The sequence below is a fragment of the Lutjanus erythropterus genome, chromosome 9 (assembly GCF_056507025.1).
Source record: "Lutjanus erythropterus isolate fLutEry1 chromosome 9, fLutEry1.hap2, whole genome shotgun sequence".
NCBI lineage: Eukaryota > Metazoa > Chordata > Actinopteri > Lutjaniformes > Lutjanidae > Lutjanus > Lutjanus erythropterus.
Window position 1 is genome coordinate 37340249 of NC_139325.1, and position 19538 is coordinate 37359786.

The 19538-nt window shown below is 42.0% G+C and overlaps 1 protein-coding gene across 15 annotated transcripts in view; it reads left to right on the forward strand.

Annotated features, from left to right (window-relative positions):
- mef2d (myocyte enhancer factor 2d) overlaps window positions 1-19538 on the forward strand; it is a 130497-nt gene that overhangs the window by 47152 nt on the left and 63807 nt on the right. For all 15 annotated transcript variants that reach the window (XM_084727491.1, XM_084727496.1, XM_084727494.1 and 12 more), the window contains exons 2-3: window positions 156-559; window positions 10662-10865. In XM_084727491.1, the coding sequence (XP_084583617.1) occupies window positions 506-559; window positions 10662-10865 (258 nt within the window). In that variant the 5' untranslated portion in view covers window positions 156-505. The remainder of the gene's footprint in view (window positions 1-155; window positions 560-10661; window positions 10866-19538) is intronic.

Genomic DNA, 19538 nt, shown 5'->3' on the forward strand with positions numbered 1-19538 from the left:
CTTCAAATGCATTGCTGCATCATTTATTCCCTTGTTGTATATAAGGGGTGAAGGCAAATTCAGTGTTTGTAGTAGCTAAAGTGGGTCACGGTATACAAACAAAGCCTCCCTCCTCTTTTTCAGAGTCTGATGAATGCCCCTGTGTTGTTTTCCAGGAGCTGCCCAGCTGAGGTGAAGGGGAGGGCAGAGGACCCCAGTTCAGCCTGAGTGTGGATGACCTGCCCCCGGAAACAGGACCATGATCTGAAGAGGGCGCCGCACACCGAACCCTGTTCTTCCTCTCCTCCTTCTCCCTGTCTTTTTTCTTTTTTTTTTCTTTTTTTTTTTTTTTAAATTTACGGTGTGACAGCCTCCCCGCCCGGCTGCTTCCAGCAGAGTCAGCGTGCACGGAGAGGACGAGCTGAAAGAGACCAGACATTTGAAGGAGGAAGAAACGCGACGACAGCCATCCGTGACCTCTGACCTTGCCGCTCCCCCTTGCCCCTCCCACCGCAACACCGGAAACATGGGGAGGAAAAAGATTCAGATTCAGAGGATCACTGACGAACGCAACAGACAGGTTAGCAACGACTGAGTGAGCCAGCAGTGTCAGAATGTAAAATAACTTCCTGTTTAACTCTTTTCAGCTAGCAGCCTCATCTGTGATGTGCCTGATTAGAGCATCTTGGAGCATCAGTAACACCGAGACAGGCGACAAATTAAAGGAAGAATCTGAATAAATTAAATAATAAAGTTAATGAATGCAGGTGCTTTGATACAGGACAGAAGAATTGCAACAAGCAAAGGAATTAAATGAGCAAACGAGAGTTGGGAACAGAGAAAAATTGTAGATTGAGCCTCTGGGTCTGCAACTCCATGGTTGCAAAAACAAGTCTGATTGTATGTTAGCCTATGGGAAAATGAGCCTACTCCTCATCTCAGTAAAAAGTTCAGTAAACCTTTCACATCAGTATACAGTTTCCGAATGAGTTCATGGTCTCAGTTGCTAGTTTCAAGTCTTCTTCAAAGACCACATGCCCCAAACCCATGGCTTCAAAATGATAGTCCTCAAACCAATGGGTGGCATCACAGTATGGTATAGCAACAACTCTAGATTTGTTGATATTGGCCACCAGCATCAGCCCAAGCTGTGTGTACTTAAACTTTTGAGACAGCAGCTTAAGACAACATTTACAAAACAAAATAGTTTGCTACCATGTAGTAGCACATCCTGTCAGTTCTTTTTATCAGTTTCTTAGATAAAACTGCAGTTTTCATCAATCGCCTGTATATAAAGATACAGTTCCTCCCGCTGAACACAAATGAAGCCAAAATATCCCAAATATGAGTGCTGCCATCTTGCTCTGGTGACGTAATTTGGAGCCAGAGTCTGTGCAGTAGTAGTCTGACTCACCAGATGTAGACTGTTGGTAAAGGCCTGCCACTGGCCGCATAATTTCAGGCAGCATTCTCCTTTCCTTCTGTTATCTGTGTGATACTGTTTTCAAAATCCCTGCAACAACCTCTATCAAGGTCCAGCCCGTGCACCCGGGCGACTCGGTCACAAGCAGAGTTCAGCTGTCAGCCATGACGTTAAACTCCTTTTTATAGCATCAAATAAGAAATTAAAAACAAACTTATCAGAAATATTAATACTAAGAACCACCATAAAATGACAGAATCCATCTTTATTTGATGTGTAATTAGAAGTTTTTAGTTTGGTCCATGTCCCATCTGCTAACATGAAAGGAGCAGGATTTATGACCTGTACTGCAACCAGCCACCGGGGGGCGATCGAGATTGTTAGGCTTCACCTTTTTGGGAGTCGTCATGTTGTTCATCTTCATATACAATCAATGGTTTCATCATGATCGTGGCCATCAAGCTTGAAATGACGTACTAGTTGTCCAATAAATCAGATACTTGACTGACTTGAACTTTCTGTTTGACTCAGTATTCCTCTCATCCGTCCTGCTCAGATCTGAGACAGAATCTTTTTCCTCTCCTCCAAGACTGAATTCCATTGTGGTGACAGAAAACTGTAACTCATGCGATAACAAATTCCCACAGGGATCTTTGCTGTTTTCACATGTCCCATGTAGCATGAACAACATAGTCGCTGTTCTCTCGGCAGCGGCACAACAGAACAATATGATAGCATCATGTTTTATGAGGCTCACATGACTCCTCAGAGCAATCATGGGGTTTCTCAGACCCCCCACCCCCACCTGCACCCTGCTCTTCTTCCTCCACACAGTGGAAAAAGAGCAAGAAAGTATGATATTCCCCCTAAAAAACAGCCTCAGCCCCTCTGGTTACATCAGTGGCATTGTCAGAGAGGATGAAAGGGTAAATGATCCATCTAAAATGAGTCAACTGGTAAATGGGCTTCGCTCCATTGAGCAGATTGAGTAATGGATTTGACGTGCCCACCTTCAAAAGCAGAGAGAGAAGAAAAACAAGACGGAGAGAGGCAGAGGGAGAGAAACAAGGTGCCTGGCTGAATAAGACCTGAGCAGTGTTAGAGCGAGCTGGCCGTAGGGTCTGGAAAATCATCCTCCGTTTTCTCCTCATCAATCTTAGCAGGTTGCATTTCCATAAAGGAGAACAAACGACGCCTGCAGGGGGTCAGCGGAGTATGATGGCTTGTTATTCATCAGAGCACAATTGGACATAAAGGAGGAGAGGGGAGGAGGAGGGGGGGCACAACTATTTCTGGTCGGGCAGGTTCCGGTTAATGGAGCCAGCGTTTGTATCAGGTGTCGAGCAGTTTGTCAATAAGGTGATGCACTCTGTGGTAATACATGGTCATAGTGTCAGAATCAAAGATCAATCGTTGACCGTGATCAGGTGATTAACAAGCAGCAAATGGTTTCTTAATCACTGCGGCAAACTATCAGGGTGATGACATTTTGATGCCCGTATTATTGAACTAAAACTGCACTCAGCATTTACATTTCACATCCTCTGTTTATCTGATTCTCTTATCCGGGGCAATTTAAACAGTGAAATAGGATTCAATTCTTCTGTCAGAACAAGTCTGCAGCGTTTGAAGTGGAACAGAGTATTAAGCTGCTAAAGAAATAAGTGCTTTTTGCACGCTTGCTCGGTGTTGCTTCAGCTAATGAACAGTGCAGCCTCTGAAAGGAAATCAAATGAATTTTGGAGTACATGCAGCCCGTCACCCTCCTACGTGTTGATTCAGAGATGCTGCCATAAGCTCCGCAAAATAAACAGCGTTCAGAGTGTGGGCCCCGGCTGGAAACATGACAGCATCTCAAATACCACATTTCTTACGGAGACAAAGACGCACGAGAAAGAATAGCGAACAGGACCGGAAATGTTTGGATTGGTCTGATGGATTTTTTTAAAAAATTTTGGATAGTGTTTGTCACATCAGAGAGGAAGAGTTGACACTTTATTGATACTGTGACCCTCCAGGCTGGAAGAGATGAGAGGAAAAATATTAAAGTCCAAGTAAAAACTGTGCGACATTCAGGACAATACACAAGCACATGAAACAGGCTTACAGTTGTAGAGCGTGAGGAGTTATTTGAGTTATCCTCAGTTTTAGCATCAAGAGTCTCCTTTATTTTCTGCATGGACAGAATTGGAAACTATCTGGATCTTTCATAAAAAGTCACAGGTACAAGACTGTGTATGCAAAAAGTGGAAGAGAGAAGTCAACTACGATTCTGGGTCCATTTAGGAACGAAAAACGAGCTGCAATGAAATCTTTAGGAGGAAAAGCATGTCCACTGAAAGTGCTTGTTTCTGCCACTGACATGCTCACACTGTTATTCTAAATGTCTGACAACATTTTGGAAATGATCTACGCAGAGACGGATGTTTTTTGAAGAGTGAGATCATTTTCTGTTTAACCAGAAACAGCTGATTTATTGCTCTCAGCAAAGCCACCAAACTCCATTTACAGAAACAGTAATTTTATCATTGTGAAAAGTACTTCATTCAAACTCATCAGGAACTAAATAAAACTCCCCCAGAATGCCTTGGCTCGTCTTTCCACTGTTCCAAAAATCTCAGTTTTTTTTTGGTTGAAGCTCCATAATTCATCGCATCTGATGTGAAAATTGTGGGAGAGGAGAGAGGGGGAGGTCGGACATCACAGAGTAACGGCATGAAGAGCCAGGCTATTTTCCTATCGAGTGCTTGAACTAAGGATTTATTTTAACCAAACCAGAGCTGGTGGTTGTTGGGTGAGACTGGTTTGGTGAGTTTTGTGTAGTTTCTGTCTAGTTTGAATGAGACGTGTTTCACAGTGATAAAATCACTGTTTCCATAAACGGAGCCGTGGGGATTCACCGAGAGAGATAAAACAGCTGTTTCTGGTTAAACAAAAAGATCTTACTCTCTTTAACAAAAAGGTCAGTTCCATAATGTTGTCACACACTCACGATAACAATCTGATCTTGTTTGTCGGTCGCAAAAACAAGCACTTTTAGTGGAACTACTTACAGTTCACAATTGCACATAAGACGTACATTGCAGCTCAGTACTGCAACAACACTTCACTTAGACAGAAAAACATTAGAAAAAATACAGATGTTATCCTCAAATTTGCTGCTGCTCTGTTTTGCTCAGCTGAGGCTCATGGGTATTGTAGTATTTAGAGCCATCCAAAACAGACCACCAAACTCCTCCAACCTCCAAACTTATATTAAAGTAATCATGAGTTTAAGTATAACTGAAACATATAATGCTTTTAAATCATCCCGAAGACTCTTGTGTTTCTATCTTGAGAAACTTGGAGCCATACTGTCCAACAGAATTGGTATTTTTTCCAAGTACCAGAATATAGTTGAATATGTCACCCAGAATCTGAACGTGACCTTATTCGGGCTGCAGGTTGTGTTTCCAGCTTTCTTCGAGTGTAATATTTAGTAAGTTAGCCACACATTTAGCATCATCTAAACCTCTGTGATTGGATGTTTACGCATCTCGGGAGTCACAGTAAACTTCTCTCCTTCAGTTTGTGTGTCCACAGGCCTGTAACTCTGACTTTTTAACAAGGAACTTTCTAACATTTTTGTGCTGATGATTTTGTTTCATGTCCATCCAAGTTTTGGAAATGCCCCAGCTGTCGGTTGCCTAACATCATCTGTGAGAAAATGGACGAGATTTTATTTCTGAAAACGTGGCCGCCCGAAATGACAATACAGTATCTGTTAATTAGAGTATCAAAAGTACCAAAGCTATTAAGAAAAATGATATGAGCTCATTTAAGATCTCAGTTCAGTTCAATCTTTTTTATCCTGCCTGAAATTTTTGTGTGCTTATGACTTTTTTTTTTCTTTTTGATGTTGTAACAAAAGAGGTATAGGATGTCAGTTTTTAATACTTGTAATCTGTCAAAGTTTAAAATTCTGATATCGTGACAACCTAAGTGTGCAGATAAAATTGAGCTGTGTCACATTACACAGAAAAATATGGCTAAAATGGCAGTTAGCCTGTTAAAAAGACAGACTACGTTATAGAGCAGAGCTCATATGTCAGTTTTTCAAGTTGAATATCAAGTTTGATCCATGATGTGCGCACTTTCCTCACCACTAACTCCTTCAAATTGATCCCAAACAGCTGCTTGGTGACAATCAGTATTTAGTTTGAAGCGTTCAGACCTGATTGTGTGAGCGAGACTGTAAGCTAGCAAATGAAAGAGAGGTTTTAGCTACAGGAAACAGCGAGAGGAGGTTGTGGTTGTCAGTGGTGGTTTCCTCATCCATCTGCCACACAACCACAACCTCGCCAAGACACACACACACACACACACACACACAGTCATACGCACACACAAATGAAACCACTCGCCCCCTTTCTTTCTTTCTTTCTCTCCTCACTGAGGATGTCTTATTCTTCAGTTGCCATTGGTTACCTGGCAATTCTGTTCTTAATGTCAATTACCTCCAGCTTGTTTATGCTTTGTGGCGCACACCAGGATCGAAACTGAGCCCCAAAGTCACTACCCCACCGCCCACTTTTTCTGTGAAGACGAGAAGAAAGAAAAACGGGGGTTTGACTGGGATGTTTGCAGTCGTTTTGTTTGTTTTCGGCGCTGGCGGATGACCTTATAATTTGTTAGCAGAGCAGTTGTTGTTGTTTGCAGTGGCTTGTCTCTTCATCACCAACCGCTCTCATCATCCTGCACAGCCGTAATTTCCTCCCTTTCCAATGTCGCCACATAATTTATCTGCTCATTCTGTGTGAGTGAGAGGTAGAGAAGGGGAGGAGGGGGGAGATATGTAGATAGGCAGCGAGATAAAGATGGGGGGGTGGAGAGGGAGAGGGAGGTAAGATGATGGTAGCAGTGTGTGATGAGGTGGGAAATGGGGGGCGGAGGGGAGGCAGGAGGGGAGTCGGTTGCCCATGGATACGACCCCGATATAATTTGATTTGTGGCAGCAGGAAGCAATGAGTGAGCGAGTGCGAAAGGAGGGAGGGGGAGGGCGGTGGGGGAGGGAGGGAGGATGTGGAAAAAAGCGTGAGAGAGGAGAGGAAGAGAAAACGAGGGCGAGAAAATAAAGAGACGAAGGAGGAAGACGGAGAAAGACAGAGAAGGACGGATGAGGGAGGCTTGAACGTGTCGGGCGCCGAAGGAAAAAAGGAGCAAGAGATGCGAGAGACGGAGTGATTGTGTGATAGAGAGAGAAAGATGGAGAGATTGAAGGTCTCACATGGCTGCTTTTCTAGCTTTCATCCTCGATGTCTTTATCTTATCTCCACCTCTGTATCTTTCTTTCCTTATTCAATTCATTTCAATTACATTTAGTTTAAACCTGCGCTGTTGGCAGAGCAGCCTGCAGCCAAACAACATGAAGTCTCTATCAGAGCAGGTAGCAATTACAGGCTCTGCATTCATCATTATAATATCAATACATCATTAGTACATTGATTTGCAAACAGTATTAGTGCAGTAAAGAATAGATGTAAGGCTGCTGCTTGTTCTTAACTTAAGCATTAAAGTAAAAGTTCACCCCAAAATTGAAAGTACTTATTTTTTCTGTGGCCTGTGGTGCTGTTTATCCATCTAGATTGGTTTTGTTTTAGTTGCAGAGTTTTTGAGATATGGGCTGTAGAGATGTCTGCCCTCTCTCTCCCTCTATAACAGAACTGGATGGCACTCAGCTTGTGGTGCACAAAGTGCCAAAAAATACATTTGAAAAACTCAACAGCAACATCTCTTTCCAGAAATCATGACCCGATTACTCAAGGAAGGATTCAAGGAAAAGCAGAAAAGCAAAACAGCCGAGTGCAATTTATTTAAATTTCTTTTAAATGTCTGAATGCTGCTGAAAAGTTCTGTGACAAGAAGGAGCAATATTTTGTAACTGAGTCAGCCAGTTGTGAACCATTTTTCTTTTCCTTCATGGGAGTAAAATATTTGTTTCACAGTTTGAACATGGTGTCATTTAGATAGCTAGGTTAAGCAAAGTTCATGCGTATGAATATGCAGGTTAGTTGTTTAGGAGAGGCATCAGATTGGCATCCATATCAGCAGATACTCGAAGTTGCTGTATCTGTATTGGACATGAAAAAGCGGTAATGAGCAATTTCATGCAGGAATTATTTTCTTTGTAGCGAACTACACCTGCCAAGAGTATCACCGTGCAGAAGGAAGTGTGCACCTACTCATGGAGGAGAGGTTCGTGCTTGTGAAAGCACAGGATGTAAACATTAATGATGTCCGCCTCAGCTGATCCGTGACGTTAGCAAAACTAAGCTAGCTAGCATGGTGACGCGGTTGGAGAGTTTTGTTCAGGAGAAAGAATATGTAGTTCAAACATGAAACTGTTCACAACAAGGTGTGCTGATTATCTTGAGTACCCGGGTCATAATTTCTGGAAAAAGACATTGCTGTTGAGTTTTTAAAATATATTTTTTGTGCTTTGAGCACCACAAGCTGAGTGTCATCTAATTCTATTACATTGGCAGGAAAGCAGACATCTCTACGTCTGATATCTCCAAAACTCTGTAAGACATACTGAAACTATCTAGATGTATGAATAGCACTACAAGAAAGAGGCAAAATATGTTTTTTTTATTCAAATTTTTCCTTTAAGTGTAAAAGGGAAATACAAACTTAATTAGTTGTCAATCTGCTGAAACTTCCAAGAATGCTGCACATCAGGTCGCGCCCCCTTATCAGAGATATCAGCGCAGGTGTCGTCATGTCTCGTGGAAAATGTGTTGTCACTTGTGGGTGTGGTCTGAAGAGCGATATAATCAAAACCTCTCTGCCCCCTTTTTAACACCTTCAATTAATTCCAGCATCCCATCTGTGTACACACTTTTTTATTTGCATTTCTCCCTTATCAAACACCAGATATTGTAGCGGCACCTGAAGCTTCTCCTTCTTCCTCTTGTCTTAATCTTTCTCTCCCTGTGTGTGTTTGTGTGTGTGTGTGTTTGTGTTTGTGCAATCCTGCGTGTTTAATCCAAACAAAGCCAAATCTCCCCGGATTGTAAATACCAGTTGGTTATAGCAGGGAAGCGCTTCTAAAGCCAACCAGCAGACAACAAGGGACCCTGTGCTTCAGCAACACTCCCAGTTCTGTTCTGCTTGTTCACAACTGAGGGGGCTCGTACAAGTCTGTGTGTGTGTGTGTGTCTGTGTGTGTGAGGAGAGGAGAGGAGAGGAGAGAAATAACGTGTGACAGAAGGAGAGTGTGGAAAACAGAGCGGGAGAGAGTGTGTGACATAGAAAGAGAGCATGGAAAAGAGCATAACAGAGTGTGAAAACGACGAGGAGAATGAGTGTGACGGGAGAGAAGGAGTGTGCGGAGGGAAGAAAAAGCCTTTGTGTGTGTGTGTGTGTGCGTGTGTGATGTGCAAAACACAAACTGAGTACTTGAAAGAGAGCATGTTTAGACACTCTGTCTCGAAGTCTGTTTCCTAAAACACACAGTACTTTCATGCAGTCAGTCCTGTTTTTGTCCCAAATACCCCCCACTGCAAACTATCAGCCTTAATGCACGACTATGAAAAGGTGATTTATTTGCCTCTGGTCTCTGGTTTGGCCTTAAAGGAATAATTCACCATTTTAGGAAAAATGCTTCAGAAAGTCACTGCTTCCAGTCAAGAAGTAGTCACACAATTCACCATAAAACTGCAACTTGTCATTGCTACTCTTTGGTTTTTGAACAGACAAAACAAGATACAGCTTGATAATAGGTTAGAGCTTGTAGGCATATTTTTTAGCCTTTGCACAAAGCCAGGCTAGCTGCCCCCCCCCCCCCTCAAGTCTTCATGCTAAGCTAAGCTAACTGTGTCCATGACTTGAGAGTTTTATCATTGAAGTCTCAGCAAGAAACTGAACAAAAAATGTCTAACTATTCCTTTAAATATAGCCTGTTTTTGAAAAGGTATCTTTTGCAGATTTTATAGATATTTAAAAGAAAACAGTTTTTATATTCTGTAAGTTATTTATTTTACTTTCACGGTCTGTGAGACATTTTTTTAAATGTTGAAGGCCTGTCACAATTATTATAAACACAATTGCCTGTTAGCAATTCATCTTCATTTTCTATAATCTTTAGAATCATTTTCATTCACCTGTATAAAAACAGCTGGATGAAACAAAAATATCTTATCATTGCTATTTCTACTGTTTGACCAGTTTGACTGGCTTTTAATGATCTTGTTGCACCCCTGTTTTCTACTATTGTTTAATATTGTTTAATATTGTTTAATAGCAGCAGCACCACAGATTGTTTATTTCAAGGCGCTTTATTTCTAACATTTCTGATGTAATTTTAGTGAATGGAAACGGACATTACTTTGCATTTTTTTTGCCAGTTTTCTGTAAATTTGTGTCAAATTTTCGCTACATGGTTGTGGATGAGAAGGATATGTCCTGTTTTGGCCACAGATCATTGTTTATTCTGATTATTGATCATTATCTGTAATGTCTTTGTATATTTCAGTAACTGACTTTCTATATTAAAGTTATTCATTTCGCATCCCTGTGCAATTTATGTTTACAAATTATAAAAGGCAAACATATATGAACTGGACATTATCCTTAAATAGTAGCAGAAAAAAAGACAATAAAATCAATAATCGCAGCTATTTTTATGACAGTTAATTGTCGTTTGGTGGTCCTGACAGCCTCACTCAGATCCACACTGTCAGTTTCCTGGAGTACATCAGGAACTTCACTGAAGCTAAATGCGCTCCTTGCCTTGTGAGACCATTAATCGAAATGTTTTTTTTTTATCTGTCCTCACATTTTAATGGTTTTGTGGTCATCTGACAACAGAGGCACAGAGATATGTCACCGACAACACATGAAGGGTGTGACTGTAAATCAGCCGTCAGAGAGAGGCAACAGAAAAAGTTAGTTTCTTTGAGGAAGTCAGACTATGTGGACAGACCTCATGTGGTTTAAGTGACTGAGATCATGTGGTTTAGGTTGAACATCAAGTGAAAGGAGGAGACTCATCAGTTTGTTGTAAATGTTTGCATCTTGTAAAGGAGGCCGCATCAAAACAGATTTTTCTTAAAACAGGAAAACAAGTCAAAAGGGTGAGATAATTTAGTTGAGATTAGTATCAGTATTGTAAAACATGACAGGTTAAGGCAGCCTGATTTGATTTGTCACGAGTGTTTTGGATCATTACTACTGACATTTACCACGGTCTTATTCTCTGTCTCGTCTCCTCTACCAGGTGACGTTCACCAAGCGGAAGTTCGGTCTGATGAAGAAGGCGTACGAGCTCAGCGTCCTGTGTGACTGCGAGATCGCCCTCATCATCTTCAACCACTCCAACAAGCTGTTCCAGTACGCCAGCACCGACATGGACAAGGTCCTGCTCAAGTACACCGAGTACAACGAGCCGCACGAGAGCCGGACCAATGCCGACATCATCGAGGTAAAGCGTGGGAGGTGGGGGGCATGGTGGGTGAAACAGTGGGAAATGTTGTGTCTTTACTTTTACCAAAACGTTGGATTTGCATTAATATAACACATTGACATTGATTTGACAGTGATCGATTCCTCGAGTCCCTGTCCCATGCATTGTCTTTGTCGTGTGTGTGACAGTTGGAACATCAGTTTGCTGTATTGTTGTTATTAGTTAGTCACTGTTTATCCTGGTGTTTGTTGGTGCGTCTGACCAGTACTTGGTGCTCAAACATGAGTTTATTTTCCCCAGTGGGCTCGTTAAGATTGAACCTAAACTAATCTAATCTCAGCCAGACTCATTCAGACTTAATTAAATCTAGTCCAGTCTATCAAGGCCGGTCCAGTTCATTGCAGTCCAGGCTGTTTAACTGAGTGAACTGTTTCTGCGTGTGTTTGGTCGAGTAATAGTTACATGTATCAGCAACTTCATCAGTGACAACAAGAAAACTGTTGAATGTTCTGTAGTTTCACTTGAATGCAGTAAATGCAAACCGCCACAAAAGCACATAATGAACATGCCTTGGTTGATCAACGGCTTATCATATCCCTGGATAATGGAGCACACTACGAATGACGTGCAAACAGCCAATCATTTAACAGTTGTTCCATTGCACCATCGACATGTGACCCAACAACTGAAAAACCCTGGAATGACTGAGAAAATTAGTGCTGTGACGTCCCCAGTGTGGCAGTTTTTTAAGCCTTGATGAATAAAGTTATTAAATTCAAAGTAAGGTGGTTAAAGCGATAATATGTAACAAGTTTGTATTAAAATGTCTAAAAATGCTAGACTTATGTTAGATATTTTGTTTAGTTATATATATATAAATTTAGTAATTTAATCAAGGTGATGGTGCTTTTCTTTGCATTTCCTTCAATCATTAAAATCATCAATAATAATCAATATCAGCTGCAAAGAAACATTTCACTGTGATAAACTTTTCAGCTAGATTACCTAACCCTTCTCTAGAGCCAGGAGTCAGTTAGCTTAGCTTATCTTAGCTTAGCATTAAGACTGCGAGCAAACACCCAAAAACCAAAATGTAAACAGGAGCAGTTGTGGTGTTATGTTAGCTTTGGACAGGACCAGGCTAATTGTTTCCCCCCTGGTTTCCACTCTTTATGCTAAACTAATCGTCTCGTGACTGTGTCTTCATTCTGTATTTAAGAGACGGGCTTAAAAATGGCATCAATCTTCTCATCTAACTCTCAGCAAGAAAGCAAATGAGCACATTTTCCAAAATGTCAAAGTATTGTTTAAAGGACAAAAGAGAGAAAGTGCAAATAAGATTCTGATTATAGAACAGACTTCTGATGAGAAGCTACAGATTGCTGCACATGCCATGCCATAATTATCTATTTTTTATGCCTTTTTTCTTTATTTTATTTAAGTGTACGAATAAATTGATCTTTACTAAGCTGGTGTTGTTAGTTAGCACTGTATTTTAGTCCAGTCCGGTGCATTGAAGTCCAGTCTGTTGCTGTCTACTCTTGTCCAGTTTTGTCTGTTTGTCGAGTCCAGTCTATCCCAGTGTTGTTTATGGCTATACTTTGGCGTACTGCCTGCTAGCTTGCAGGGAGGGCAGAGGTAGGGACAGCTGGGCCTCACCCCTCCTCCCCTCCTTACCCCTCTGGCACTGGTCCCCGTTGTTACCCAGAGACCTCTCCAACAACAACAACGACAACAGCAACAAGCCAAAGGACGACGCCTGGAACCAATGGGAAACCACCTCGGCACAAAATGGCCACCGGATAGAAGTACGGCCTGTCGAGCGGCTGAAACATAATGTTTGTTCATTTGCATATTGACAAGCAGAGAGGTCGGGGATGAGGTCAGTGAAGAAGGTGTGAGGGCAATCGTTTAGTTCCGTTTTTATGTTTTTGTAATAGGAATACATTTTTTTCCTGACATCTTTCCTCCCTGTGGGAAAAAGCTTCGCCGGAGCTCGTCAGGCGAAACACGGAGCACATTCACATGCCTTGCTGACCCTTTTATACATAATGGCCCTCTCATGAATTGAACACGAGATGGTTAGGTATGATTCAGCCAGCCGTGCACGCCGCAGCACAGCACTTAGGCTTCATATGGAGCGTGGACTTAAAGCCCGGTCTCGCTTGGCCTTGAATATTTTTCTCGCCTGTTTTTACACATATTGCTGCAGGGGTTCAGGATCGGTCAACCACAAACACTGTCAACATGACGTCACCACCACATCTTTATTGTCATGTTGAAACAAAAACACGCACAGCAAGCAGGAAGGTTTCCAAAATGAGATGGTCAGCTTGTGAATAGATTTAGGTCAACAAAATACTGTCCTGTCAATATCTGACGTATTTTTGAACTACCAGGGAATCTCAGATTGGAAATTTTTGTCAAATTGTCCACAATATTTTTGAATAAAAATGTTATTTCTACATCTGCAGCTAAGGGTGCTCCGAGGATTTTTCAGGCCGATTACAGATCATCGAAAGCAGAATATTCTCCCACTGATTAAATCATTTCTAATCAGTCACACACCAGTCACAGATATTCTCACAACAAGGCGGTCCATTTAAATATGGCTGCACTGATCTCTGCTGCACCAGCGCTGCCACACGCACACTGCTGCTGCTGCTGGCAAAGCTTTGCCTCCACCTTTGTAGTTCAGAGTCCTAACATGGCTTTAAAGGTTAAATGATATCTGTGTCTTGCTTCGGCCAGCTCTTGTATACCCACAAGGGGTTTCACATTCTGTTTTGGCTTCGCATGTTGCTTGGCTAATCCAGGGAGCTTCTTAAGAGCAGAGCCATCAGAGCCAAGCCTGACTGTGTTTCCATTTGTTGCAATAAATTGTTAAATCTATGATTTTTAGAATCTGCCTATGTAGGAATTATTTAAAGTATTTAAAATTCTGTCGTGAAAGAGCAAGAAAGTAAAGGCAGATGTAGGTTTATGTATTTCAACAAAGGAAAATAAAAAAACAAAACAAAACTTTCCTGTTTTAAACAACCTTCGTGGCCAGATTTCCCAGTTTACAGGGTGCCCATGAATGCACCATGATGTACCTGTCCCTGTGTGTGCGTCAAACTCAGACAGAAGCTCAGGATAGTTTTTTATTACATGAATATTTTGTTGCAGATATTTACCTGCCAGTGATGCAAAGAGTCCACTGAGATTTACTCACCAAACAGAAAAAATTATTCACATTTGATGCTCTGACGCTTCATCATCTGATTGGCCCTTCTAATCGACCTTCATAGAGAGCGTCGATCAAACCACTCTGAATGAATTTCAGCCATCGGAGCACCTGCATCTGTAGCCAGGATCAAATCGCACTTAATAATATTGTGTGTACGTAATAATCTAAAATGGGAACAGAGGAAAAATCCTGAACTCCTGCATGATCATGCTATAAAAAGAAAGAAAATTCCAACAGAATTAAATATCAATTTCAACCATTTGTTCTCTGCCAGTTTTTCACTCAGTCTTTACAAACAAAGCGATACCTACTTGTGTCCCAGGACTGATGAACTTTGACACCAAATGATGAGTTTTTATTTCCCCCTTTTCAGACTCCTTTATCAAACGCGTTATTGGAAGAAGCCCATACGCTTCAAAGATCGTTTGATTCATCTCACGAACCCCAGGGAGGCTCCTCCAACCTCTAACCGCTGCTTTAAGGCATCTCTCTTTTCCAAGTTGTCTGAAGCGATCAACAAACATCTAAATCAATCGGTAGCTGGTGTGCTGGAGGTGTTTCAGGTACAGCTAATAGCCCCCTTCCACTGCAACTTTCATTCAGCATTTTTTTCATCGGTTTGTTTGAAAAAGTGAAGAGTGTTCCTGGGGTTTACTCTTCATATTCGAGAATCAGCATCCACTACAACACGTTGTTTTAGACTCAGGTCACCTGAAAAATTATCCATGGCAGAAACCAACAGATACTAAAATTATCCATCTGTCTCTGCTTATATCATTTACTTCAGCTTTTTAGTTGTAGTCTATTCTGTCTCTAACTGTGGCCTCTCAGTCCACCTCATTGGTCGAGCCAGAAGAATTTATAGGAAGTAAAATGTTTATCTACCTATTAGATGCTCGGCAAAAGTTCTGCACCACATGCGTATAAAAAAGCAAGCTGCTGATCACTGCTGATCGGGACTGGAACTGATCAATACCTGTGACTACTGCAGAGTGCTGAATGCCAGTTGTGCCCTTTCCCACTGAAGACAAAAGCCAGATGTTAGCAGGTGTTAGTGTTTTTTTTTTTTCTCCAGTATAAAAGGGGCTTAAGTAAGCACTGATTTCCAGTTGGAGATCAATAACCATGTTTCCACTGCAGGGATCAGAATTTATATATAGTTCTGAGGGCCTTATTTTACCCCCTGAAAAGTCTCTGCTTCTGGGGTAGTGTTTATCAAAAGTTGAGGAACTTTGGGGGTGGGACTTGCAGCTGCTTTCTGATTGGTTCAACCCTTGCAGCATTTTATTTCAGCTACCATTTTTTTAAAAGTTTGGTTTTTTGCTACTACAGCTCATCTGTTTTTCCCGTGTTGACTCAGAGATCTCATTTGCAAAGCGGTAAATCGAGTTAAATAGGAGCAGGACTTGAATCTTCTCCATGCTGTTGTCGCAGTGTTGCAGTAGTGATGCTTGACCATTGCTTCATATGGTGCCGTTGTTGTCGTACAGTTGTGTGCAAAAATTATGTGGAACTTTTTGTTTTTCATATGTCACAGGACTAATTTGCCTAACCTTCGCGGGTCTTTAGCTCACACTTGAAATGCAGACAACTACAGGCTGAAGGAACCTTTGAGTTCCTTGCAGTGTAGCTTCTTGGATTAAAAGTTGCAGGTGCTTAAGGTGGAAAAGTAGCAAATATCAGGAAAAGGGTATTTTAACTTTAATGTTTTTGACAAAGTTGTATGACTTGTTGTTTCAAGAGTGCTTTTTTTTCAATCCCTTATTGGAATAATTGGCCCAATCTTCCCAGTCCTTCAGTTGCAGTGGATCTGGAAACAAGACTGTGCAAATGGGTGGCTAATTTAGTTCCTGGGACTCTTTGGGCGAGAGGGGTTTTGAGGTTTCTGGGGCCAGTGCAGAATGCATCCAATGAGGTTTAATCCAATAATGGATAAAGTGCAATAAGGGCTGAAATCTCAGTGAAAGTGTAGGTGAAGCAGTTTTTTGATTTGAGTGGGCGGAAGGTAAGAGTGAGGTAGCAGAGTTTTGGTGCCATATTTTTCACCTCCACTTCTTCTGTCTGTCACTTCCTCTCTTCCTCTCTCTTTCCTTCCTCCTAATCTCCCGATTCACTCGGTCACGACCATTTCTCCCTTCTTTTCTTATCCCTCTCTCTCTGTCTGTCTCAGAGTGTCAGCAGTAAAGCCTTTCTGTAGGCTGTATCTCCAGCTGCAGATGGCTCTTAAGTGTATGCAAGTGTGTGTGTGTGTGTGTGTGTGTGTGTGTGTGTGTGTGTGTGTGTGTGTGTGTGTGTGCTGTGGCAGGGCGTTGGGCTGCTTCGGGCCACATCAGCTCAAGCTCCACTGGCCCTGTTTGTGTGCGTACATGTGTTTGTGTTTTCAAGTGTGTCACTCTGTCTCTTTCTCTCTCTTTATGTGTGTGTTCATTTGTGTGTGTGTATGTGTGTGTGTGTATGTGCATAAGTCCACCTCTCTCTCTCTCTCTCTCTCTCTCTCTCTCTCTCTCTCTCTCTCCCTCTCTCTCTCTGTTTGCACGCTCTGCAGTGGCCCATGAGAACGCCTCATACAATATTCAGGCCTGGTGAGCCTCTTGGTTGTGTGCTGGCCTCTGTGTGTGTGTGTGTGTGTCCTACATGGGAGCTCCCCTCCTATACCGACCTGTATACTGCACCCCCCCCCCCCCCTCTGTAGGCCAGGAGGCATTTAGCGACTTTCTCTGGCGTTTGTCCTCAGATGTCCCCTTTGCCAGATGTGCTGCCGCAGCACACACCTCCTTGTTAAGCGGGTGTTAGCGTCTGCGCTGAAACATTTTTCCATTAATCCTTTCTTTTTGCATTTGCAGTGACATTTTGAATCGCTGAGACTGGAAAAGAGGAGAAGAAATATGATAAGATGTAATGCTAATGAAACAATATTCAAAACTACAGCAACCCATTTAATTTAATGACCTATAACCATAAACCTGACATGATAACAGGGCTCAGCAGTGAGGATTGTCTGCTTGCCACGTAGAACAAGTAAATCTAACAACTGAATTGCTGGGCAACTGGTAAAAAACTATTTAACTTTTGATCATCAGTTAATGGTGAAAGCAATTTTCATGCAACAATGGCAGAAAATGCTGTTTCAGCCTCTCAGATATGGAGACTTCCTGTTTTTTCCATTTATTATCATATTAAAGTGAATATCTTTGGGTTTTGGACTGACTTTTAAAGACATTTAAAGTTTGGACTGGGATGGACATTGTTTACAGGCCTAGATTAAACACAATAATAAACCTCAGTGTTTATTGTTATTTGATAATCGCTAATAAATAAATATTTCTACAAGGGCAAGTAAATATTGACTTGGGGCAAATAGATTTCTGACCCATTGACCTTAATGTTGAATGTGTGAGGTAACAAGTAAAGACAAAAATCACATAAATGTGGAAAACATGCTAAATATTTAGCTCAGAAATATAGAGGAAATGAGGAAAATCCTGTAAGATGGGGACAGATGTGAGCACCTCAAATGTCATAGGCTTTTTAATTTAAAGGGATAGTTCGGATTATTAATGTGGGGTTGTATGAGGTACTTATTGACAGTCAGTGTATTTTCTACTGTAGATGCTGGTCAGCACGGCACCAGTTTGGAAAAGCAGAGATGGGATGTCTGGAAGCTAAGCGATGTACTGCAGAGAACAGGGTCGGCAACAAAAGATTTTTTAGCCAAGTGAAAAAAATCCACGAGTTGTTGTAATTGTTAGTTGTTGTAATTGTAATTGTACACTATATTTAGAATATTTTCACTGCTTCACCTTGCTGTCAGACAGCCTTCTCTGTTGGAAAACCACTGTTAGATAAGGCAAGTATCACTCTCTCCAAACCAACCAAATTTCATAGGCGAAATCATTACTTTTACCTGAAGAAGACACATGAGTAACTGTTCTACTGATGCATCAATTGGTTAGTTTGTCTGTGTTATTGTGTGACTTCAGTGAATCCGAACTATCCTTTTGAAGCACCGAAGTCACACAATTACACAAACAAGATAACATATTGAAGCAGCAGTACACCAGAAACTCCTGTGTTCTTTGAGGTAAAATGACTGATTTCACGTATGGACTCTGGTTGGTTTGGAGAGAGCGATATTTGACTTATGTCACGGCAGTTTCCCGTCAAAAATGGCTGTCTGACAGCAAAATAAAGCGATGAAAATCATCTAACTATACCCTTTACTTAAACTGTTGTTGTCTTTTTAGTTGGACTTAGTTGGAAGCATATGAAGTGGCTAAAATGCCTTTTGCTGCTGACCCTGTACACATCAGTATATTGCTTAGCTTCCATGCTGGTACTCCTCTTTGCTTCTCCTAACCAGCATCCACAGTAGGTAGTAGATCACCATATTTGTTTTAATGTGTGTTATTTTTTTTTGTAAGATTTCTCTGTCAGCCTCGCCATCTTTTGTCTTGGTCACGTGGAAGCGTGTTGTACATTCAAAGGCCAAGACTGGTCACATGTGTCACATACACTGGACATAGCATGTTGGGACTTTCAGAGTAGAACAGCCAATGTGACACGGATGTATGGATGAATTATACAATAATTATAAAAGTCGCAAAGATTGTATCTGCACCGGCACATGGCGTAACGTCGCTGGTCGAGGACGGAGCTGAGACGTACAGAGAGAGGAGAAGAGGGAGGATAATTGGATAGTCACAAAATGTGCCCATTTGCTGCTCTGCCTCCGTGAGTCTCTCCAAGCAAGTGCTTTTGAGTATAAATTATGAAGTGTGGATATAGTCACGCAGGCTCACACACACACACACACACACACTTGAAAGTGCACACACACACTCATGTGTTTTGACTTGTGTATGGTCACACTGCATGTACTGTACATGCACACAGCGATGCTTAGAAGCACTTAAGTTCATATTGGTGTGTGTGTGTGTGTGTGTGTGTGTGTGTGTATGCATGGACCATCACACAGTTAGACATTCCTTCACTCCAGTGCAAGGCTGAGAGGCAATGCATATTCACACACAGCCTCTCTCTGAGATGCACGTGCTGCTTGAAAGTAAGTGTGTGTGTGTGTGTGTGTGTGTGTGTGTGTGTGTGTGTGTGTGTGTGTGTGTGGGCAGCCTGCCTCTCCTGCCAGAATGTGTTAATCCGCTTGACTGCAGATCCCAATCAGGGCAAGGCAAGGAAGAGAGCGAGGGACAGAGGGAACACAAGCGAGCGAAATGATAAAAGAGCGGCGATGAATAGGCGAGGAGAGAAAGCAAGATGGGTGGAGAAGGGGGATGCCCTTTTTTCTTTAAGCAGCTCAAGGAAGGCAGATCTCAGCGGCGAGCCTCGCCGTAGGGGCTTAAGGACTCTGGGCACCGCCCCGATCCTCCTGGGCCGCGGCCAGGGGAGCCTCACGTATCGCACTTGACAGGATTCGGCCCTTAAGTAACTGATTCCGGTAGCCGCCA